The sequence below is a fragment of the Lytechinus pictus genome, chromosome 9 (assembly GCF_037042905.1).
Source record: "Lytechinus pictus isolate F3 Inbred chromosome 9, Lp3.0, whole genome shotgun sequence".
Lineage (NCBI taxonomy): Eukaryota > Metazoa > Echinodermata > Echinoidea > Temnopleuroida > Toxopneustidae > Lytechinus > Lytechinus pictus.
The window spans coordinates 14,032,334-14,057,979 of NC_087253.1; the positions used below are offsets into that span (position 1 = coordinate 14,032,334).

At 36.2% G+C, this 25,646-nt stretch overlaps 2 protein-coding genes across 2 annotated transcripts; one reads left to right on the top strand and one right to left on the bottom strand.

Annotated features, from left to right (window-relative positions):
* Positions 1-424: 424 nt before the first annotated feature.
* Positions 425-14,027, top strand: LOC129268247 (tetraspanin-11-like). Its single transcript, XM_064105077.1, has 6 exons — positions 425-490; positions 1,222-1,296; positions 3,569-3,673; positions 5,498-5,683; positions 6,772-6,855; positions 10,132-14,027. Exons 1-6 carry the CDS (start codon positions 425-427, stop codon positions 10,174-10,176), a joined length of 561 nt encoding a protein of 186 aa, XP_063961147.1. The 3' UTR covers positions 10,177-14,027.
* LOC129268769 (proton-coupled folate transporter-like) lies at positions 13,042-23,503 on the bottom strand. The gene is made up of 7 exons (XM_054906270.2): positions 22,600-23,503; positions 20,211-20,495; positions 19,107-19,316; positions 18,356-18,487; positions 18,009-18,092; positions 17,321-17,477; positions 13,042-16,666 (listed from the first exon to the last, which is right to left on the bottom strand). The coding sequence occupies exons 1-7, from the start codon at positions 23,129-23,131 to the stop codon at positions 16,600-16,602; spliced, it is 1,467 nt and encodes a 488-aa protein (XP_054762245.2). The 5' UTR covers positions 23,132-23,503; the 3' UTR covers positions 13,042-16,599.
* Between the last annotated feature and the right edge of the window lie 2,143 nt (positions 23,504-25,646).

Below are 25,646 nucleotides of genomic sequence, written 5' to 3' on the forward strand. Positions count from 1 at the left end.
AAAAAAAGGCATAGGCCACGCGGTATTTGTCATTTTTTTGTGATAAATACATTGAGGCAGTATATTGACAAATAATCACTGGAAGAGAAAGAGCATCTTATAGGCCTATATAACGCACAAAGCAAAATAATGAAGAATGGCGGCAAAGCTAGTTCAATACAAAATGATTTCCTTTTCCTTTAAAAAAAATGTTACAACACGTTATAATAATGAACAAATCAAAATACAGAACCTGAAGAAATTGATAACGATTCAGTGAATCGGAATCGAAACAAAAATGCGTATGTAAATATAATTATAAAATAGAAATAAAAAACGGGGAAAAAAATAAGAATAGCCCTTTCACAAGCAACCATAATTCTCCCTCCCTTCATACCCTGGACAAGTAAAGAAAAAAAAATACAGCTAGAGAAACGAAGCAAAGATGAAAAGCAAGGAAAGGGAAGGAAGCCGTCTCTCGGTACCTGGTACTCTGCCCAGATATCAAGATGTACGTCTAGGACCTATTCTCCGCGATTTGAAAAACAACGTGCATAACATCACAATTATTATGATGGTCATTTAAAAAAGTTCCTTGGTTGTTTCCAAGTTATTTAATTTGCCGTCGAGGGACTGCGCGAATGCACACGCTCCTACAGGATATGAATGAAAAAGTCGCAAACAGACTCCGCCGTTCAATCCGATACTGTACTGTATAGCCGGTATACAGATCGGCACGTGAGACAAGCGCAGAGGCGATGGATATGAATATTCATGAGCAGGTATTGATGTCATTTGGTCTCAAGGTGGCGCTCTTCATTTTTTATATCAATTTCAAAATCTGCATCAAAAGAAAGCTCACTTGGCAAAATTTCTCTTCTTTATATATTTTTTTGAGAATAAAAACAGTTCTTTTGGCCAATGCAATACATTTTATGGACTCAGAACTTGTTTATGAGTATTTTGAAAAGCGAAGAGTGAAATCTAAAAGAAAGTTTTGAAATAAACCAATGTCACAATTTACCTTTAATTCTTTCAATTTTATTTATTCATTCACATGTTTTTTCATTCACCCATTCATTCATATATTCATTCATTTGTTTGTTCTTTTGTTCTTTTGTTTGTTCCTTCATTCATTCTTTCTTTTCTGTCTCTCTCTCTTTCATCCATCCATTTCAGAGCTATTTTGTGACAACTAATACTTTGATTTTTTTTGTCATCCCTATTTGATTTTATCCTCAGTACGTTTTCTTCTTGGTTGTTATTTTCATCATTGAGCTTGCTGCTGGTTGTGTCGCCCTCTATTTCTACGTAAAGGTAAGTGAATTTAATCGAAAATAGAGTTGGTAGAATATATATGTAGGGAATACAGGCCTGCCAACCCAGGGGTGTGAGTGGTCACAAATAAAAAGATCTGAAAAAAGCTGAAGAGTGTTGAAAAAGTCTGAAATAGAAAGAGCTCCCATACTTTTTGTACAGAGGAAGGCCAAAAATAAGCTGAAATTAAGCTGAAAATCAAAACGAAAAAAATCTGAACTCTCACACCCCTGCCAACTACTCCTTTTTTCCAGGAGTTACCCCGTTTAAAAGAAATGTATCCACTGAAATGAGGAGCACTCCGTTTTACATTTATTTAAGATAAATATAAATCGGCCCATATATGTATTTGTTTAGTGGGGTATGGGTGTAAGAGTATTATAGTTTTCAACACTTGTAATTTCTCAATTTTTGTCTCACCTGCATAGCAGAGTGAGACTATAGGCGCCGCTTTTCCGACGGCGACGGCGGCGGCGACGGCGACGGCGGCGTCAACACCAAATCTTAACCTGAGGTTAAGTTTTTGAAATGACAGCATAACTTAGAAAGTATATGGACCTAGTTCATGAAACTTGGCCATAAGGTTAATCAAGTATTACTGAACATCCTGCCTGAGTTTCATGTCACATGACCAAGGTCAAAGGTCATTTAGGGTCAATGAACTTAGACCATGTTGGGGGAATCAACATCAAAATCTTAACCTAAGGTTAAGTTTTTGAAATGTCATCATAACTTATAAAATATATGGACCTAGTTCATGAAACTTATACATAAGGTTAATCAAGTATCACTGAACATCCTGCATGAGTTTCACATCACATGACCAAGGTCAAAGGTCATTTAGGGTCAATGAACTTTGGCCGAATTGGGGGTATCTGTTGAATTACCATCATAACTTTGAAAGTTTATGGATCTGATTCATGAAACTTGGACATAATAGTAATCAAGTATTACTGAACATCCTGTGCAAGTTTCAGGTCACATGATCAAGGTCAAAGGTCATTTAGGGTCAATGAACTTTGGCCAAATTGGGGTATTTGTTGAATTACAGCCATAAATTTGAAAGTGTGTTGGTCTAGTTCATAAAACTTGGACATAATAGTAATCAAGTATCACTGAACATCCTGTGCGAGTTTCAGGTCACATGATCAAGGTCAAAGGTCATGTAAGGTCAAAGAACTTTGGCCACGTTGGGGGTATTTGTTGAATTGCCATCATATCTCTATAAGTGTATTGGTCTAGTTCATAAAACGTGGAAATAAGAGTAACCAAGTATCACTGAACATCTTGTGCGAGTTATAGTAGTTTTCAAAATCAGCACTGCTGCTATATTGAATCGCGTGATGCAGGTGAGACGGCCAGAGGCATTCCACTTGTTAAATATAAGAATGCTAAACATGTCTTAATTAAATAAAGTGAGTGAGACGCACCTGACATCGAGCAGAAAATTTGCGTCGTGCGAGAAGGACTCCTTTTTTTTCATTTTCAAATGTTTGCAGGCCTGGGAATAATGATAAAAAACAGCTTTTAAAGATTTAAAGAAAAAGTTGATAAAGACTCTAATATTTCACTATAACTGGATTCCGTTATTCTTCAGAAAGTGTTTGTGATTGTTCAGTGTATACGTAAGTCAGATTAGGAATGAAAGCATGCCCAATATATTTCAAGAAACATCATAACATTTATTTATGCAGTATTGCTAAAGACAATAAGTACTGCTTAATGCTCATATCATCTGACCAGTGGCATAGGAGAGTAATGGCCACCTCAAATTTTAAGGTGGGAGGTCGCCTCGTTCCCCCCTCCCCAAAGTGACCAAAAGTAACACAAAATCGCTCTGCATGACTGCATGTCTAACATTGATTGTGCTTGCAGCTTCAGAGGAAATGGATTTTTGGTTACTAAATATATTTTAAACTCCTTGTTTGTGTTGAAGAAATCAGCTTAAAGAAAAGTACAATTTTTGGTAACGCTCTCAAAATGAGTTTGAACATAATCCAATAAAATTACAACCCAGGTGTTTGTATGAATGAATAAAATTATGTGCCAAGTGCTCTAGAAGAAAATGCGTAATTGCTGAGAAATGAGCAAAATAAGCACGGAATTCCATCAAATGTTGGGTATTTTTCTGAGCAATATTAATACACTGTACCACATATGCTTTTCTTTGTTTTTTTAGTGAGGTAAGATTTCATGATTTCACAAAGATCATTTTATCCTAGTGGTTATTTCCTCCCCTAAATTATTAAAATATGTTTGCTGCCCTCTGTAGACTGATGTTGAAACAGACCTGACAAGAACACTGACGAATAACTACGGAGGAAACAGCACTGCAGATGATGCCATTACAAACTCATGGGATTTCATCCAAAGACAGGTAAGTGTGATTGTACTACACGACTTTCATGAGGTTAAGATTTGATATGATTTGCTTTGATTTGAATTAATTTTTTCCACTTGCGTTTTCATTTACATTTCATATTAACACATATATAAACAGAGAATAATTATAATTATAATACATGAAAGTAAAGAATAATTGGATTACAATGTAAATTTGAAAAGATGAACATGGAGATAAAATTAACAGAGTATTCAATTAAACTATATAAGTACAATGAGTTTGAGAAGAGGTTTCTACAAGAAAGAAAAGTGGTGGAAACTAAATCAAAAGCAGGGCTTGTATTTCTTAGGTCCCTTATCATTATGAATAGTATAATGACAATTGTTTTTTACAAGGCAAAACGCTTACATATCGATCTGTTTTTAGTGAATGAATTTGACATTTTTTGGGCAATTCTTTTGCGTTGTTTTTAGACATAAATTGTCCTAATTGAAAGTAAAAACAGATCGTTGACTTTCAATATTTTATTGGCATAGAAATTTGGATTAGTGTGAGAATAAAAACCTTCTTTTGAAAGGATACAGGCTATTTTCTTTTGAAGCAAGTAACGCCTGTCAAGATTAACTTTGGAAGCGATTCCCCAAGCAAGGATACCGTAATTAAGGCTAGAATCAAAGTGGAATATATAACAGAGAGTTGAAGATGGGAAATAATATCTTAATTTGTTAATTGTTCTGATATTTCTTGAAATAGTTTAGCATATGCTGTCAATGTGAAATTTCCAAGATAATTTTTCATATATCGTCATTCCTAAAAATTTAGTGGAGGTGACTTTCTCAAGAATGGTGTCGTCAATGATTAAGTCGCCTGGGAGATTGCTAATAGAATTGCTAAAAAGCATAAATTTGGTTTTAAGAAGATTGATTGACAATTTGTTTGATTTGATCCATTGTGAAATATTTATTAGTGCCGTACAAGTAGTTCTGAATACAAATACAAATATGTTTGAGTTATCTGCAAACAAAATGAACGAAAGTAAGCAAGAACGATTGTGAATCTCATTGATATTTATACAAATTAAGAGAAGTGAAGGTCTGAGTAAACTTCCCTGAGGAACTCCACAGTTAAGACTTCGTTTGTGGGAATTTTCATCATTAAGAGAAACAAATTGTTTTCTATCAAAAAGATAATTTTGAAACCACTCCAAGTATTAATCACTGTTCTTCAAATTGGCAACAAATATTAGTTTCATACTAAAATAAGGAATATGGATATCATGACTCAAAGTAAATGATAGTATATAGTATATAAGTTCTTACTAAAAGTTGCCAATTGGCATTTTAAATAGTGATTTTGTTGTTTCATTGTGTTGCCAATTTGAAGTGTGTAATGATGTATTCAGGAGCAACCCTGCATATTGAAATGAATATTAGCGGCTTCCCGCAAGAACGGACTTTGGTAATTTTTACAGTTATTTTTTATTTTAAATATTAAAATGGTACATCGTAGGCTATTCAATGATGCATAAATTCCCAATTTAGGTTTCTATATGGCTTTAAATACTGGTTAATTAGTCGCCAAACCAGTCTCGTAACGTAGGATAATGCCCATAATACAGCTGGAAAGTTTGCGTACTTCATTGTTAAAACTCATAGATTCCTGTATATCTTTAATAATTTTCAACTCTTTTTTATAATGATATTATTTTTTTTAATAATTAAAAAAAATACTTTCCGCCTATTTCTAAAATGATCTCTAGCTGTTGTATTAGGATACTTTTCCAGATACTTTGATTCAACTTTTAAGGTGTTTTGCTACTGATTTTCACCCATTTTTTTGGTGATTTTTATATGACAGTTTGACTGCTGTGGAGTGAAGGGGAATGCCAGTGAAGCTGTTCGCATGTATGGGATGAGTACATGGTATGCCAATCAGACGGATACAACCAAAGACATTGTTCCTCTGTCTTGCTGTAAAAACGAAGAGATGGCTGATGCTTGCCAACATGCTACCGGCAGCTACGCCACTTACATCTATGACCAGGTAATGTATGGTGTTTCATTTGTAAAAAAATGAGCAGAAGAAAAATGATAGGGGTAATGTGCGCAAGTGTCAATTTCATAAACATAGTAAATAGCAAGATTTTGCTGAAGTGTTCCAAAGTGCCACTGACATCAGTGACTATTTATGGTGTTTCAAAAGTAAAAAATAATCAGGGAAAAGGATGGGATCGAACCCATGTCCCTCAGATTGCAAGAGGAGAGTCATAACCACTAGACCACGACTCCCCCACAAGGGGAAGGGGGGATCGAGGGCAATTTTTAGTAGATCTTGTCTTGTAGTACATACCAAGACAGGGCCAACTCTTGCCAACATGCTACTGGAAGCTATGCCACTTTACATCTATGATCAGGTGTGATGTCTTGAAAGGATATGTTGTATATGTGGGGTAAAGGTTTGGGGCAGTGATGTCAAATGACCCTTGACAGCAGAGACAGAGACTCCCAGCTCTCCGTTTTCAGCTGGAGATCTCCTGCTTTGGACCCTTTTAAATATGATCCCCTGCTCTCCCCTTAAGTTTAAGTTTTCCCCACCCTAGCTTCACTTTCCTCTTTTTCTTCCCATGCCAGAAAGAAATGAATCATCGCTGTTTATGAAGTGAATAATTGCTTGAAAGGAAAACAGATTAGTCAGAGGAGGGCAATTCAATAAAGCAATCAAACTTTTATACTGACGACCCCCATTTTGCTCCTTTTTATCCGCAGTTCATGAACTGATAAAGCCATGGGAATTTGAGAACTTGATATCTTTTCATGTGAACTAAAAAACAGAGAAAAATCATTTCAGGTAGCTCCCATGTATAGGGAATCTGGGGCCCAGTTTCACAAAACTTGTTACAATAAAAAATATGCAATAACAGTTAAAAGCCACTGAAATCCTTCCATTTGATTGGCTGATTATAAACTTGTTATAGAAATTGTTCATTTGTTACGATAACAAGTCTTTATATGAAACGGAACCCAGAAGAACATTGTTCTCTGGAGTTGCTCCCAGTGGGAAAGCTGAAAGTTTGAAAAAAAGCAGCATTTTACGCCATCTTTAAATCACATGTGTCATACATTTTTTCGCAGGGCTGTTCTGAGGGTGTAAAGGGCAAGGTTGCTGAATACGGGACCGTTCTTGGAGTTATCGGAATCATCGTCGCCGTCATCCAGGTAAGATAGGCTTTAAGTTTCCATCAAATATTGTAAAAGAAAGCTCTTTTCATTGTTTAGCAAAAGATATGGAAAACATATCGTACGAAAGCAGTTATCAAGTTTTTCAAATATTGTAAAACAAAGCTATTTTTTGATTAGCAAAAGATATGGAAAACATTTATATTGTACAAAAGCAGTTGGAAGTTTTATTTTTACTTCAAAGCAAATCAATGATACATCAGAGAGCTCTATAAATTTTGTCACTTTAAACATACAATACAAATCTGAGGTGAGCACAGATATTTTTCTTTTGTAATACGTGCATTTACTTATGATATACATAGTGAATCAGATATTGAATATTTAATGATTTACTAGTAACCCTATCTTGGCCAAGGGAAGGAGGGGGAAGAGAGGGCCTCAGAGGCCCCCCCTCGACGATTCTCGCAATATTTTCGCCGCATGAATTTTTTTCCCGCGCCTCTTGCTGAATTTTTACTTTCAAGTCTTGCGCATCCTTAGAGACCAAATTTGCGACACCCAGGTATGCGGTTCCGGAATTACGCAACATTATCTTAGTGCATGTCAAGACTAAAAATTGCTCAAAACGTGATTCTGTGTACAAAGTCAATGCAAATTGTGTTTTCAACCAAAAATTATAGATGTATAATTATTTTTAGTTTTGCTAGTCTGAATGGATTTATTTTATGCTGTTTATGGTCTCAAAAGAGTCCCCGACAAAGTTCATCCAAAAAACAATGGAAAACAAAAGGTTGAAAGAACAAAGAAATACATAAGACATTGCAAAAAACAATATAATACATAAGAAATTGATCTGATATGGCATTTTTGTCTCGCCTGCATAGCAGAGCGAGACTATAGGCGCTGCTTTTCCGACGGCGGCGGCGTCAACATCAAATCTTAACCTAAGGTTAAGTTTTTGAAATGACATCATAACTTAGAAAGTCTATGGACCTAGTTCATGAAACTTGGACATAAGGTTAATCAAGTATTACTGAACATCCTGCCTGAGTTTCAGGGCACATGAGCAAGGTCAAAGGTCATTTAGGGTCAATGAACTTAGACCATGTTGGGAAAATTATTTTCAAAATTTTAACCGAAGGTTAAGATTTTGAAATGACATCATAACTTAGAAAGTATATGGACCTAGTTCATGAAACTTAGGCATAAGGTTAATCAAGTATAAGTGAACATCCTGCTCGAGTTTCAGGTCACGTGACCAAGGTCAAAGGTCATTTAGGGTCAATGAACTTTGGCAAGTTGGGGGTTGAAACTTGGACATAAGGTTAATCAAGTATTAGTGAACATCCTGGCTGAGTTTCAGGTCACATGACCAAGGTCAAAGGTCATTTAGGGTCAATGAACTTTGGCCAAGTTGGGGGTATTTGTTGAATTACCATCATAACTTTGAATATTTATGGATTTAGTTCATGAAACTTGGACATTAGGTTAATCAAGTGCCACTGAATATCCTGTGCGAGTTTCAGGTCACATGACCATGGTCAATGGTCATTTAAGGTCAATGAACTTTGGCCGTGTTGGGGGTATATGTTAAATTACCATCCTAACTCTGAAAGTTTATGGATCTAGTTCATAAAACTTGGACATAAGAGTAATCAAGTATCATCGAACATCCTGTACGAGTTTCAGGTCACATGACCATGGTCAAAGGTCATTAAAGGTCAATGAACTTTGGCCGTGTTGGGGGTATTTGTTGAATTACCATCCTAACTCTGAAGTTTATGGATCTAGTTCATAAAACTTGGGATATAAGAGTAATCAAGCATCACTGAACATCCCCTGTGAGTTTCAGGTCACAAAACCAAGTCAAAGGTCAGTTAAGGTCAATAAACTTAGGCCATGTTGGGGTAATTGTTGAAGTGCCATCATAACTTTGAAAGTTTATGGATAGAGTGAATGAAATGTGGACATGGGTGTAGTTGACAGTCTTAAGTCTCCATTCAAATGTCATTTATGGTCAATGAACGTGGTATTATGTCATTATATGAATGATGTTTTTGTGAATGATTATTTTATAGTAGTTTTCAAAGTTAGCACTGCTGCTATATTAAATTGCGTAATGCAGGCGAGACTGCCAGAGGCGTTCCACTTGTTTAACATGCATTCGCTAACACCACAAAGAATTTCTACGCCCAAAATTAGAACATTTGGAGCTTTATTTAGGGAGTTAGAGGAAAAAGTATGATTTTGCATACTAATTAATATTCAATGAATAACAATTTGCATGAAATAAATTAATATACAATTTTGTAGATTATTTCCCAGACAGCCTGCGTGCCAATTTTCGGCACGAGGCCCCCCTTAAGATTTTGGCTGTTGATCGCGCGATTGCGTCCCCCGGCCTTGATAGGGTTAATGATTTTCTTGATATATTGCGGTAACACAATATGACAAAAAATATTATCAATTATGAAAAGCAATCATTTATTGACCACAAATGCTGCTCTGTATTGCCTTAAACCAACTCAGAACTTCCTGAATTGGTAGCAAAATGCCGACAAGCACCAATGAAAGCCGTACTTTCATTTCTCGCTTTCCTTTTCACGGAATTGTAACTTATTGAATGTGGATGAATTTTCAGACTCTGCGATTTACCATGTTATCAGCAATATTTTCCTGCAGATAGTAGACTTACTTTGTAATCAAATATCAACCAGCACTAATTAACACAAAATTATTATATATGGCTTGAAAGAGTATCTCCTCCCAAATAATTTGATACTTATATGTTGACGCTTAGGCAATCGGGAGGTATTCTTTCCTGTGATTTATGTCAAAGTATGACCCGGCTGCAAGGCATAGCTACCTATGAAGTCATAAACAATCATACATGAGTTGCAGTAAATGTCGGTGCTAACCTATTGTCAATTAAATTAACCCGAGAGTTGATCCTAAAAGTTTTTATCAAAGAATTCTCTTTCTTGTTTTATCTTTTTCTTTTTACCAAACCCCTCTCTTTTCTCCGATATCTTTGCCTTGCCACACTTCTCCCAATTCGATCCCATATCTTTCATACTCTTATCTCTGTCTCAATCTTCTTACTCTTGTGACTCTCTCTCTCTCTCTGTCTCCTTTTCTTTCCTTTCTACCCGCTCCCTTTTTTTCATATTCTTTCTCATTCTCAATTCTCTTTATCTTGAAACTATCTTCCTATTTCTTCATCCCTCTCTCTGTTGTTCTCCCACTTTTTTCTTTTCCTCTTTCTCTCTTTTCTTTGCTTCTCCCTCCCTCTCTCTCTTTCTGTCTCTGCAGTTGATGGGAATGATCTGTGCACTCTGCCTCTGCAAGCGTCTGTAAGGATGCAGCGCCCTCTTGAGTTCAATCTCCTGTAATCTAGGTCTTTCTCCTGTCTTTGGGAATGTTGAGAAGCAATATGTCTATGATTCTACCTGCAAGTTAACGTCAATATGAAGGCAATTCGATTCCCGAATGGAAGCCTTTTGAATTGCTTGATGAAAAGAAATATTTAGTTTGCATTGTACAGCTCCAAAAATATTCATTGATACTTGGCCATTAATACAATTGAAAAATGCTTGGTTAGATACGGTTGAAGGTGTCTCACACTATGTACAGACAGTGAAATATTTTATACCTTCATCAGATATTGACCATCAAAGCTAGAAGGGCCTTAACTCATGGCTTTAACTCAGTTAACGCCCTTCTTGCTCTGTGGACACAGTATCCTTCTCTGCTTCAATCTATTCCAAGATTTGTTTATCTTCATTTTTGGTGTGATACCATCTCTTTGGAGAAAGACAACCATTATTTACTGCCAAAAGGGCAGCATTCCTCCATTTAAAGAGTTGATTAACGTCCATCTAGCTCCAAGAAGATGATATATACCTAAGACATTTCCTAAGTGGACTATTCACTTTGACTTTCAGTGAATGTTTGCTTCTTTTAATGTTCATATGTAATGTTGTCACAAATTACATAATAGTTGCTATTGGCAGTGGTCATGAGAGATTTTTTAAATTTATAAATATTATGGTAGCATCAGTTGGCTCATGTCTAATTCAATAGTCTTGTTTATTAACTTATTTTACTGTGTTTTTTAACGGGGGATCTAGTTAGAGAAGGAATTTTAGTGAGCTGTAATTTTTTTAATGAACTACCATGCTTAGAATTAAGCTTGTACAAAGTGAATGTTTCAATGTGTGGCAAATTTTCAGGTTTAAAAAACAATTTTTGTTTGAAAAGTATAGATGAAAAAGTCCTTTTTTCTTAAGGTCTATTCCATGTTGTTGATGTATCACAATGAATATCTACACAGTTTGTCAACTGAGAAAGATAAAGCTTTTTTATTTTTTCTGCATTAAAAAAAAAATTATCATTGCATATCATCAGGAAGCCCTCTTTGGTAAGGTACCGGTATTTATCATTATTACCGGGTCCCTCGGAGAGGACCTTATGCCTTTGGTCATTTGTAAGTTGGCAACTTACAAGCATTCATGCTTTCTTAGTGATCAGGTTAAAAAAAATCACCATTAACCTACCATTAGTCCCACTTAGGTTGAATGAATCTTTCAGTGATTATATACATATAAGTAGCTGATTTCATTGATTAGACAGTCTTGTGATGACGAAGTATAAAGACGATTATCGATGATGGAATTTTTCGCCATATCAGATTTTTCCAATGAATGAATGCAATCTTAAGCGATGTTAAGGAAATGGCCATGTTTAAATGCTGTGGTTTTATTTGTATGGTTTTTGCCCGTATCAGTTTAAATTTAAATATTTGATTGTCTTCTTCCTTTCTAAAAGATAAAACTTGCCAATTCTTCATGCACTGAAATCAATTGAATTAATGCAAAATTTTCCTTTCTGATCAGGAATCTTAATTTAAATTATTCCCATTGATGTCCTGTTTAATCAAAGGTTTGCTCAAAAACATATGTTAACTTACACTATTTTTGCCATTCGAGGAAACATGTATTTCCAAACTTGAAAAATTTTTCCTGCTAGTTTGAATGTGCCAATTTGGATACAAACTCTTCCAAATCATTTAATAAAGAGGTGAATTTAGCTGATAGAAAAAAGTATATATTTTTAAATTTTCACTGTTTTAAAAATGATGAATATGCATCATTGCAGGAATGTTATTATTGGGTTACCTATGTCCTCTTTTTATTCTCAAGAGTTCTGAAATGTCTTTCTGTTTCAAAGTTTCTAGGCTGAATATTCATAGGCTGATACATCATCTCCCTTTCTGCTAGGTTGTTGACTTTACATAATCCTCGTGGCTGATCATCCCTATTAACCTTATAGTCTTTGTATAAAGAATATGGCAATAATATATATATAAGTAAAGTGAACAGCCTGTATTTTGAACTCAGTTTCAAGTCTAACTTTGGTTTTCATCTGTGGTTTAACTATGGAAAGCCAAGTGCAGCACAATTTAAGTCGATGTGCAATTCGGAAACAAATTTGTCACTCGAACCGATGAAAGCGGTCTATTTGGGATATTAACTTCACTTTGCTTTACTTGTCTACCAACCTTGCATGCAGTGATTGAATTGATAGGTAGACAAGGTTTACTCATAGATAAGATATTTGCTACTGATCATACGTTGCTATTATATCATTCAAAAAAAAATCCTGGTAAAGAGGCGAAATATAATTAGAAAAATATTACATATTGGGCCATCCATAATTTTAGCAAAGACTTCCATGAGTTAAGATAAACCGAGTTCATGATGCAGGTTAATACCTTTCATTTTATATCTCATTTGTCGAAGGGGGTAAGAATACCTCGCTACTTTAGTTTGTTCAAATACCTCTAATTATGGCTGAAAAAGTGCAGATTTTTTCATATTTATTTTCAGGGTTTCACTGTCTTCAGATTCCATCCTTATAATTTAATATATATATTTATTAGATACTTAATAATACAACACTATCATGAGTGCCTGTAATTTGCATGTTATTTGTATTTATATGAAAAAAAATCGTATTTCTAAGTGTAAATTCATGTGGTAGTTGACATTCTTGAATGTCATGATGCTAGGCTAAAGTGTACTTAATATTCATAATCACAGTGGATCAATGAAGAATACTATAGGAGAAATGTTTGTACAATTTATGGAAAGCACTCAAGCAGGTCTATATTTAACACATTTTAATTTTGAAACTGAAATTGATAGAAAATTTCATATTTGAGACCCATGATAGAAGGCAGGTCAGTATTTCATACAAAATTTATTTTCATACTGAAATTTGGCTGAAATTCTATATTTGAAAATCCTTTTAGAAGGTTAATTCACATCCAAACATTAAAGTGCTGTTACACTTCGAAGTTTCAGCCAGCTTATCCCGACATACCTTTGACAAGTTGTTTGCTCAAGTAATCATATTTCTATTTATCAAGAATCTGCCTTTTGTTAGCAACAAGAAATTATTGTATGATATAAAGCATTCAATATATTGATATCTTGTTGACAAAAGGCCATTATTAATATCATGTATGGAAAGCTTGATATAAAAGAATATGATTAAGTGAGAACATGGCTTGCCATACTAGGGGTGGCAGCCACTTTATATAGATATATAACAAGCATCATGACAAGTAGATTTGTTAATAATCATTGTATTCAGAGTATATTCAATTTGCCATTTTTAAACCTTTGCACACACAAAACCATTAGCACCATATATCTATTTTTAATTCTACATTATAAAATTAATACCATTTTAATTTGTCGAGTTTTATTGCGCTGTTTAAATCATAGACATGTGTTGATTTTTATTGATCACAAGATAATTTGAATAATGCTCACAGCAAAAACTGCGGTGTTAACCGGTGTACATAGAGGACCACACCAGTTATTTTACACTGGTGTTAAATTGACAGTGTTAGTTTAGCACCTATAGGTGTTATTGCAACACCTTTGGTTGTTACATGTACACTCTGGTGTTATATTCAATCTCTAGGGTGTAATTTTAACACCAGAGGGTGTGGTCCTCTATTAACACCCACTGGTGTCAGTTTTAACACCACAGTTTTTACAGTGATTGGAGCATTAAGAAAACCATTTTAATTGTAGTTAATTGAGCACTGTTACTTCAAATTTCATTTCAATTTCGCTCTACACTTCATTATGTTTCTGTCATGTAGCAGTACTGAATAAATACTTGTAGATTGCAAATTGTTTACAAGTAAAATAATTGTATGCATTTCTTCTGACTTATGGGAGGGGTGAAAGAGAGATAGAGATAGAGGGATAGAGACAGAAACGGAGTGACAGAGAGAGGGGGAGGGGGTGGGTAGAGGGAGGAAAAAGAAAAATACAATTTAATTCTGTGGCTGGAAGGTTTATTTTGATAACCCAAAATGCCCTTAAAAGCAACAGTTTCATTCTGAAATGAGGAATGTTGTGTAAAGGGAGAGTGCGGTATGTTTGTGCGACAGTGCAATACATGTGTGGGTGTGTGTGCTTATTTGGGTGAAAGTGAGTGTTGTCCCGTTGAGGAGAAGGTGAATGGGTGACAGTGTCGGGTAAAAATGAATGAGGTTGTGCGAACTTGTTTGGGTTTGGGGGAGAGTGGGGTACAATATCATTGGGTGCGTGTCATAGCCTGTTTGAAGTACAACATGTGTGGGGTTGTGTGTGCCTCTTTTGGGTAATTGTGGTTTACAATGAGTTGGTGTGTCTGTGTGCCTGTTAAGGTGACAGTGCAGTTATTATATGAGTTGGTGCCGTGTGCGCCTCTTTGGGCAACAATGGGTGCGGGTGAGGGAGGGTGTGACTGTGTGTCTGGTTTGGCAATAGTATGGTACAATATGTGGCTGTGGGTGTCTGGTTGGGCAACAGTGTGGTACAATATGTGTGGGTGTGTGTGTGTCTGGTTGGGCAACGGTGTGGTACAATATGTGTGGGTGTGTGTGTCTGGTTGGGCAATAGTATGGTATATTATGTGTGTGTGGGTGTCTGGTTGGGCAACAGTGTGGTACAATATGTGTGGGTGTCTGGTTGGGCAACAGTGTGGTACAATATGTGTGGGTATGTGTGTGTCTGGTTGGGCAACAGTGTGGTACAATGTATATGGGTGTGGGTGTTTATCTGGTTGGGCAACAGTGTGGTACAATGTGTGTGTGCCAACAGTGTGGTACAATGTATGTGTGGGTGTCTGGTTGGGCAACAGTGTGGTACAATATGTGTGGGTGTGGGTGTCTGGTTGGGCAATTGCAGTGTGGTACAATATGTGTGTGAGAGGGTGTGTGTGTGCCAACAGTGTGGTACAAGGTATGTGTGGGTGTCTGGTTGGGCAATATAGTATGGTACAATATGTGTGTGAGTGTGGGTGTGTGTGTGTGTGCCAATGAGTATATGGATGAGGGTCTGGTGAGTATAAAAGAAAGTTAAAGGAAGACATGAAAAATGATAACTAACATTTCATACAGTGATGATGCCACTCCGAAGTCCACCCCAACAAAAAGTTGATTGGAATAAAAAGAGAAAAATCAAACAAGCGTAACACTGAAAATGTCGTCAAAATCGGAAGTAAAATAAGAAAGTTTTGACATTTTGCTTAATTTCACAAAATAGTTATATGCACATCCTCGTCAATATGCAAATGAGGTGATTTCACTCACCCTTTCTTATGTATTCTATTACATGAAATATTTTAATTTAACCCCCCACATGCACATGCAGAAAGGCAATTTTTTTTTACATTTTTTTGATTCAATCTGTAAAAAATGAAATGTTCTGTAATTCAAACAATACAAAATAAAAGTGAGAAAGTGACATAATTGACTCTCATTTGGATATCACTGAGTTGCGCATATTGTAACTGTATTGTGAAAAATAAGCAATATTCTTTAATTATCATGATTATCATCTATATAGAGCGTTTTAGCCATACATTAAAAACGCGTATTTTGGTCTGTATCAATTGCCTATGCAGTATCAGAGCGTATCCCTAAAAATGACCGAAATCCGACGAATATCCCATAAGCTCGTGTACAAAATGTACCATTGAGTATGAGACCATCGTGGAATATTTTCCCAAACTCTTTGAATATTTCTGGTATTCCATTCTGAGCCACTCATCCAATATAATATAAATGTCATAGCTTTCTTATTTTACATCGGATTTTTATGAAGATTTCAACGTTCTGCTTGTTCGATTTTTTCCCTATTGATTCAAATCAATCCCCTTCTGGGGGATCGGCCCAATTGCAATAAAATGATTGAATTTGATATCTCTAATAATAAACTCTACTGCCGGGCTCAAATCGCTTCATTCTCTTAATATTATGGTTATGCAGTATGCTGTAGAAAATAATCAATACACGTATTTTGGGTGAAATGCACCATGTATTCCTCACCCATACAGCACTTGTTATATTCTTTAAACTTGTAAATAGGTGGATGATCACTTGGAACAACATAAGTACCGAATTACGCCCAAGTCGCGATTTTGTTATAAATGCCCAGGATTTAAAGCAACTACTATTATTCCGCCATGAAGTACGCAGAAACTGTCACTATCAGCCTTATAATAAGTATAATTACTTGATACTTCATGAAGCAAATTAATGGAGGTGCTTTTTGACTGTAATCATATATCCTGATCACATCACACCAGCTAAAAGCTGTCCTGCCGAGTTCCTACGGGATTTACAATAACAGAAAAAAACCCATAGAATCGGGGTGATACCATCCAAAATAACATCAGTCGATCAAACGAAATGATGGTGCTGCGATCCGATGATCAGTCGTGGTCATCTGGTATGCGTGTGTATCCAATATGAGTTTCTGTCCCGTATCTCTGAACAATCCTGCAAAAGCAACATAAAATCAACGAAGAAAGTTAAAAAAATATACTTTATTTCACCGTTTCTACGAGTTTGCCAAAGTTTCTCTAATGGTACCGAGTAAACTAAATAAAAAAAAGTGCTAAGTCCCGAGCTGATTTTTTTTGGGTAATTTGACTTGAAACGTGATATTAAAAGTGCTATGGTCACATGATCACAATGAACAGGATATATTTCCCGTTTAACATTAAATACTCGGAAATCATTCTTGCCTGATCTGCCAGGATGGTTAACCTAAAATAACTTCTTCGGGAATTAGCGATTCTTTAAAAAAAAATCAGTAAATAAATCTAAAAAATTTAATAATCACAAACTATAAAGATGAAGAATAGAAAAGAATGAAGAGAGGGGAAGAGGCGGGAGTGCGCGTGCATGCATATGTGGGAGAGGGAGAGAGAGAGAGAGAGAGAGAGAGAGAGGGAGAGAGAGAGGGGAGAGAGGGGGAGAGAGAAGGAGAGAAAGAGTGATAGAGAAGACAAAGTATGGAGATCATAAAGAGAACAAAGTTTGAAACCTTCGTAATACTTTTCTAAAATTATGGTTAACCATTTCAATAATCATGATAAGCATTTGAAGATTCCTCATGAAATAGGTCAAATATTTTGGAAAAAAAATTACCCGTTCAGAATTGTTGGAATCGTCAACAATCCAGCTAAAACATAAAACACAAGAGGTGAATAGAATGACACAGTTGAAGCGTAGAGGGCGTTTGCTAAAACCGGTCCAACGAACTGAGAAATATTCACCATGCATCCAGCAAGGGCAAAGACTGAACCTAGGGTAGAAAGGGAGATAACATGGAAATTTGAAAAAAATTATCATCAGTAATATTATTAAATTCCAACATTTTTACAAAATAGAATATATTGTATTCCATCACTGTTGACACTTCCATTCTTGCAAACCGACAATTATTGTTATTTCCCCATTTTATTTCACCTTCATCATCATCATCATCATCATTATACCCTCATCATCATAACCATCATCGCAATCACCACCATCAACATCACCACCAACATCATCGTCATTGTCATCATCATCATCATCATCATCATCAACCTCCTCCTCCTCCTCATCATCCTCATCATCATCACCATCATCATCATCATCACCTTCCTCATCATCTGATCATTATCGTCATCAACAAAATCGTGATTTTCATCATCGTTATTATCCTCATCCTCCTCATTACCTCATCATCATTATCATCATCATCATCATCATCATCAACAACCTCCTCCTCCTCCTCCTCATCATCATCATCATCAGGATACACTGCGCGCCTTCCATTTTACCAACGTACCCTGTTCGTGTTCATCAACGAGTTTCGAAAGAACACCTTTAAGAACGGGTGATATTAGACATCCAATGCTGTACGGGGCGAGTGCTGAAAAGAAAACAATGAAACTTCAGAAATCATTAACTCGTAAATTATGTATTATTTTTCTCGCTATTTGCAGAGAATGCCACGGGGTGAAAAAAAAATAAAAAAAGTAAAGAAAGATGCAATATCAAAGGACCCATAATATGCAGATATACTCGTAATTTCACACAAGTTAAACATTTCCTTTTTGTCTCTCACATCACTTTATTCACTTGAACCCATCAAGTCAAATTGAATAAAATCAACTAAACACAATCCATTCTCACCTATGAATAAGTACAACGTAGAGGGCGCCACACCCGTGACTATGCAGGCTACTGCCATAGCGAGTGTCCCACAATGAATCATCCAGAGGTCATTCATACAGTATGCAAATACTTTCACTGCTGCCGTTACACCTGTACATTAAGAAAACAAAAATGAGAGTGATTCAAAATTACAAGACATCGAACAAACTATTTTTTTTCAAAATGCACTGCTTCAAATTGTTTCCAAACTGTCACACAGGGTAAATGATTATGTTACTAGTAAAAGCAAGACCTATGCATGAGACGCACTAAGGCCTAACAGCCTTTAAAAATTATAATATAAAAATGCGTATACTTTAAAAAATTGAATCAATGCGTTTAGTTTGTATTATGCGGCCTTTTTCAACATATCTTATTTTGAATATCTTAAAGTTTAGGACTAATCAGTATGACCGTATGGGGGGGGGGGGGGGAGCAGGGATCGCAGATGCCTCGAGAAATGTCCACAATATCCTGTTTATTCCCACCCTAAAATGTACCCTTTCCTTTCATTATAAGCTCGGACGTTTTGCTCCCTTGTCTCCATTTTTTTTCGAAGCATAGTTTTTGTATAAATCTCTGTTTCGAAAAGAGAGTAGGCAATTCACCCCCGGTCTAAAACGCTGTGCAGGTTTTGCATTAATGACAGGAACTTCCACTACATTTCGAATTTCAATGATTGACGAAGTGTACAAAAGCAACAAAACAGCAAAAAACATAAATAGAGTACCAATGACGGGTAATATAGCCACGGCGGCGGTAAAGTAGCCCAAAATACGCGGTCCCCAGCAGAATGGTGGACCTAGCCCGTAGGTGGGTATGATTTGAAGTCCATTGATAACAGTATTTAAGAAAAGTTCGGCGATATAGAGAACGATTATCTTCCATCGTCTTCCGTTCACGTTGATTGAGAGCAGGCGATAAATCCCTCGAAAGATATCTGGATTGCGAAAAAAGGAATTGAATTATTAAAATGATGCACGATCGGGCAACTATCGAATTTGGGAATATCAATGATGCTGGTCATGGTTATGATGAGAACGATGGTGATGGTAATGATAATGTTGGTGGAGGTGGTAATGATGATGGTGATGATGATGACGATGATGCTGCATTTATCAAGTTATACCACAGCCACCATCTTCACACAACTACTTCTCTTACTCCTCCTCATCCTACTACTACTACTACTACTACTACTACTACTACTACTACTACTACTACTACTACTACTACTACTACTACTACTACTACTACTACTACTACTGCTACTGCTACTGCTACTGCTACTACTACTACTACTACTACTACTACTACTACTACTACTACTACTACTACTACTTGGACTACTACTACTACTACTTCTACTACTGCTACTACTACTACTTGGACTACTACTACTACTACTACTACTACTACTACTACTACTACTACTACTACTACTACTACTACTTCTACTACTACTACTACTTGGACTACTATACTACTACTACTACTACCACTACTACTACTACTACTACTACTACTACTACTACTACTACTACTACTACTACTACTACTACTACTACTACTACTACTAGTTCTATGACGACGATGACCAGTACCCCCCAGTACCACCTCCACCACTACTGGACTACAACTACTTATATACATTACTGGGGCATAAAAATCCGGCTTCTACTACTCATACAAAATTTATATTCTATTTTTCGTAACGGTCTTAATAAAATCTGCCACGATCTAATTTTAATAACTGACAGTTTCATAAATTCATATAAGCAGGAAACAAATTACAGGGAATTTTCTTTGTCCCTAATAATTATCAGATAATCACCTTTGATGTACTCTGACAAGGTTTCCTCTGCTTCTTCCAATACAGTTTCCGGTGTGGTTAAGGGACATGCGGCATACAATAACCCTGGCAACGACACGCCCAGCGAAGTCCAGAACGCCACGCCCATTCCAAAGTAGTCTATGATAAAGCCGTTGATTGGTTGAATCAGCCCGGAGCCGAGAACAAGCGCCGCCTCCACGATGACGAGTCGCCACGTTCGCTGTTCCACAGTGCTGACATCAGCGATGTATGCGGAGGCTGTACTGAGCAGAAGCCCATAACCACCTGAAAAAATTGGGGATCAGCGAAATGAAAACCGAATGATGGAAATCTGAAGTTCAACGGATTTCCAGTGCATGATGTGGGTAACCGCACTCGAAAGGGCAAGTTCATTTCAGAAGTGCTTCCTTATAAGGCAATGTTTTAAGTGTATGGTGTATAGGCCTAAATCACTTGCACCCAAACATGTTTTATATATACATATATATAGTGTATTAACTATGTCTTTGAATCAATATCTCACCAGTTCAGAGGTTTATGCTAAATTTTTATGGTTTATAGAAATGTTAAAGTTTTTATGGCTGCATAATTTACGTTATTACTAAGAATAAAACATGGTTGGGTGCAAACATAACTATATATATATTAATGAGGCAAAGTGGTAATGCATTGTATTTAGTTCCAACTGAGTTTATTTTGAAGTCCAAATTTTCGACGTTAAACACACGTCTTCTTCAGGGATACAATAAATATATATACAATAAATATATATACAATAAACATATATAAATATAAATATATATACAATAAATATAAATATATAAATATATTTATATATATAAATATCCACTGTACATTAGACATGAAATATTTAGGAAAGTATAAGACCCTACTCGATAATGGTATCTAGAGTTTCATTCTATTAAATATAAAACATTACAATTCTCAATCACGTTTTTTTTTTTGGGGGGGGGGGGGGGTAAGAAAGGTCTCCCTTTCGACGGAATTACTAATTCAAAATGAAGATATTTTTTGTTTAGAGAGAACGAATTCGAAAAAAGGGGTGGTCGAAATGAAGTAAAATGATGCTTTTCCTCTCAACGGAAATGACAATATTTTCGATAATGGTATCTAGAGTTTCATTCTATTAAATATAAAACATTACAATTCTCAATCACGTTTTTTTTTTTTGGGGGGGGGGGTAAGAAAGGTCTCCCTTTCGACGGAATTACTAATTCAAAATGAAGATATTTTTTGTTTAGAGAGAACGAATTCGAAAAAAGGGGTGGTCGAAATGAAGTAAAATGATGCTTTTCCTCTCAACGGAAATGACAATATTTTCAAAGGAAATTCGTATTTCTTTAGATGTCTATCTTAATTACTTACATGAGTATAATCTCAACTCGAGTTGACCTTTGGTGAAAGGTCATTTCATTTCGTTTATTCCAATTCATTGGTAAAACAACAAAACAGTATTATGATTACGTTCAATTATCATTGAAACAAAATTATAGGTATGGGTCCTATATAAGCAGAAAGCTTATCAGCAAGATATCTTTAAATGTATCATAATAATTTTTTTTTTCTAAAATTACCCACAACTTTACTGAAATGCAAGCAATGTATGCGTCCAAATTATAATTTGATATAAAATTGTAACTGCTTAGAGTGACAGGCCGAAACAGCGTTGCTTGAACAGAGGCATAAGCCACACTTTTTTTTTCAAATTTCCTAACCGCACGCATGGTTAACCGCCATCATGTTACCATAATTTTGTATCTATAAGATAAGCAACAACAACAAAGACGAAAAAGAAAAAAAAAAATCGGGGGATGATTATTCTTTTTCCTGCATAAAAGGGACAGATGAATTAAAATGGGATTCGTAAATGATCAGCATTGTAATGTCGGTTCTACCAAAGAGGGGGTTTATCAAACTGGTTTGGAAGATCGCTTCCAAGACTACTTCGACCGTTCGTATTACGCGTTAAACTAATTTCCAATAAACTAGTTTTCGGATGGTAGTGAGAACGGTGTCATAGACACCATTCTCACTATGCTATTCTTGTTGGTCTCGTTTCATAATCATAGAGATGTAATAACAAATGCACACTTTCTATTACAAATTTACTATCACTAAGCGAGGGTCCGTAACAGAAGGTTAGCGATTAATCGCTAAATGAAAAGGCGTATCAAAATTGTCGTTATACATGCGCGTTTTGCTTACTAGACTGACTAGGATCCAATCAGACTTGTCCTTTCAAATTAGCAATAAATCGCTAACCTTTGTGTTACGGGGCGAGAATGAATTATTTCAGTAGCTGTTAACTGTTATTGTAAATTTGTTATTATACGAAGTTTAAGGCCTGTATGAAAAGGGCCCCTGGTACCTGCAATTCCCTGTAGCGTATCAGCGACAAAGCACACCCATATCGGCAGATGCGCGTAGAATATAGCAACATACAACGCGCATTGGATCACCAAACCAACGATCGGAACAACAAGGCCGACTCTCCGACCGATTCGATCACTCAGCGATCCAATGAGTATCGTCGAGAAAATGGCGGGAAATGTGCCCAGAGCGTTCAAGATTAAAGAATAAAGTGATAGCTGGACTTGAATCGCCTGCTGTAGATCGATACTACTGCTATTTCTGATGGCTGCGTCGCATTCTGATGACTCGTTCGCGCCAGAGTCCGCTGATTGGTTGAATTTGTCTTGCGCGATGCGGACGCGCAGGTATTGCAACCTCGTGACCAGAAGGCCAGCGCTTGCCATGTTGGAGAGTATCAAAAGCGGTTCGACGGTGATCCACCGGCTTCGGGCAACCTCCCGCCCGGTCTTCTCCAAAGTGTACACATCGGTGGAAAGGGAGTTCACATCAAGACTTGAAGTGAAGGAATTTCTTCTCGTTGGTCTCATGATGGCGTCTGTCTCAAATGTGGTTCTCGCGGTCAAATACTCAAAGAAATTTAGCTTCCAAACAAGACTATAAAACTAAATGAAGAACTCTTCTATGCTTGTCATGCTCTGTCACTACACATTAAACATGTGAATAATTGGTGATACTGAAACATTAAAAATCCTCAGTTCCGATTTCATAATTCTTTCAAAGAAATGTGAACATGTTGCAACCCAATATCCGCCGAGACCATAGGGCCTACGTCCAAACGTCCTAAACCAAACATTGTTGTAGCTCAATATCATATCCCATGATATTGTCATTATCAGTTAATATAGAAAGTTCTAAGAATATGCCTGAATAATGTAATGTTTTGGTAGCTGTAACTATGCACATCGACCTACATCCGTATCGGTGATCTTTCCTGTCGGAAGCTTTATCGGAAACCACACTAGACTATAAAGGTTCTTTTTATTCTAAAATTTAACCCTCATCTTGCCAAAAAATAATCAACTCCAGAAACGGTCTACTTTATGCCTCCTCGAGAAAAACTTGACAAGAAAAACTCAGAAATAAAACGTTTTCTTGTTAAAAAAAAAAAGCTCAGCATTCAGCTATATTTAATTGGACAATGAATTCAATTCTTGGTTTAAAAAAGCTTGGCATTTAGCTAATTGGACAATAAATTAAATTTAGTATTAACAGGGGAATGTGGGGGGGGGGGTGGTGGGTCGCGTGATCCAACGGGTAGTGTTTCAATAAACAATAGCCGTCAGGGGTTTTCACTGACAAATTTGTTCTCAGCCGATCAGGTGCAATAATTTTGGTAGCTTTTAACAATTTATAGTCATTGAAAATCAGCGACTATAAATTCTGCGTGAAATGCTCCCCTGCTATGGCGCGCATCATATATTGTGATTCCAATTCAGCGTCCATACACGCAATGAACATACACACCCACACACACACACTACGCACAAACACAAGCACACCCTCAAAATCACACTTTCAAACCCGTCCCGTGGCCAAGTAAATAATTGTTTTCTGAAACCTTTATCAAGCATTAAAAAAAAAAACATAATGATATTAAATCGAAAACAAGAAATCGAAGATGGTATACAAAATACCATTCAGGCAATGTTAACATTCATTGAAACATTAAGGTGTAACATCAGAACACCACGCAATAACAATTTGTGTTTAACTAGATTAAGATTGTTAACGAGTCCATTTCAAGTCTTTTACTCTCTAAAAACTGAATGAATTTTCACTAGATTTTCACTCCCCTTGAAAGTGACGTCAATTATGATATATAGTGAACATTACGAGAATGAACGTTTCACGCAAATTTCACTTGTTCAAGATGGGCTCACAAAGTGAAAGGCACTTTTCATCCAGATGGGCCGTTTTTGGTCACGTGTGTGACCAAAATTATGACAAATCTTGAATTTAATTAGTATAAATCTAAAATTTTTCGAAATTTAGTAATTCAAAGGTTATATAACATTAACATGTTTAGTCAGCTATCATTTGGAAATGTATTGTACTGTCTCCCATGGGCGGAAATCCCAGGGGGGGGGGGGGGCAGGGGGATGCGTCCCCTACCAAAAATAGTAGGGGGGACACAATATCAAATGTCCCCCTACTATTGTTGGTCTTTTATGATGGAGAAAAATACATCATTCACAATTGAAATAATACATGTATTTTGGACTAAATGACTAAAATGAAATTAAACTTTAAAAATAATCATAAATCAGGTGTAAATTTCTATTTCTTTTTTTTAGATTTATAACTAATTAAAGTCACGATTTGTCATAATGTCTGTCACGTGACAAAGACTGGCCCGAAATGTTTTCACACTCTCTGATGAGTGAATGATTCGCACTATTTTTTCATAGTAGGGGACCACACCAATCATTTCAACATCGACATTTGTTATCTGTGTGATCAATTGGATCTCCATTTTGCAGTGGAAACTTTTTTTCTTTTCATTTTTTCGGGATCCATTTAATCTCCAGTAGTGAAAACCTTTTTTCCCCCAAATATCTCGGGACTAATTTGATCTCCATTTTGGAGTGTAAACTATTCTTTTTTTTTTTTTTTTTTTTTTTTTTTTTTTTTGGGGGGGGGGGGGTTCAAATTAACATCAGCACCCCCAGTAAATAATCATTCTCAGGGCCCTGCTCTAGTGTTATTTCAATCGGTCTCATGTTCAAACTCGAAAGAGTATTTTCTGAACCTTATAGGATGTAATCGTCTATCTACCAACAGTGTCAGTTTTTGTTTCACAGATCCTTTGCCTGTTTACTGCGGTGTGGTGTATAGGTAATCGGCCAAACGTTTTGAAGGGCCCAACGTGAAGAATGGGAAATTTTCCGTTAAAATTTTGTTAGGGAGCAAAGCGAGCGAGCGATTATAAAATATAGGCACGATATTGTTACAGATTTTGACATTGTCATTAAAAAAAACTTAATTGATATTTCATCGTTTCTCCTTCCCATTTCTTTTACTTGTCTCCTTATCTTTTTTTGG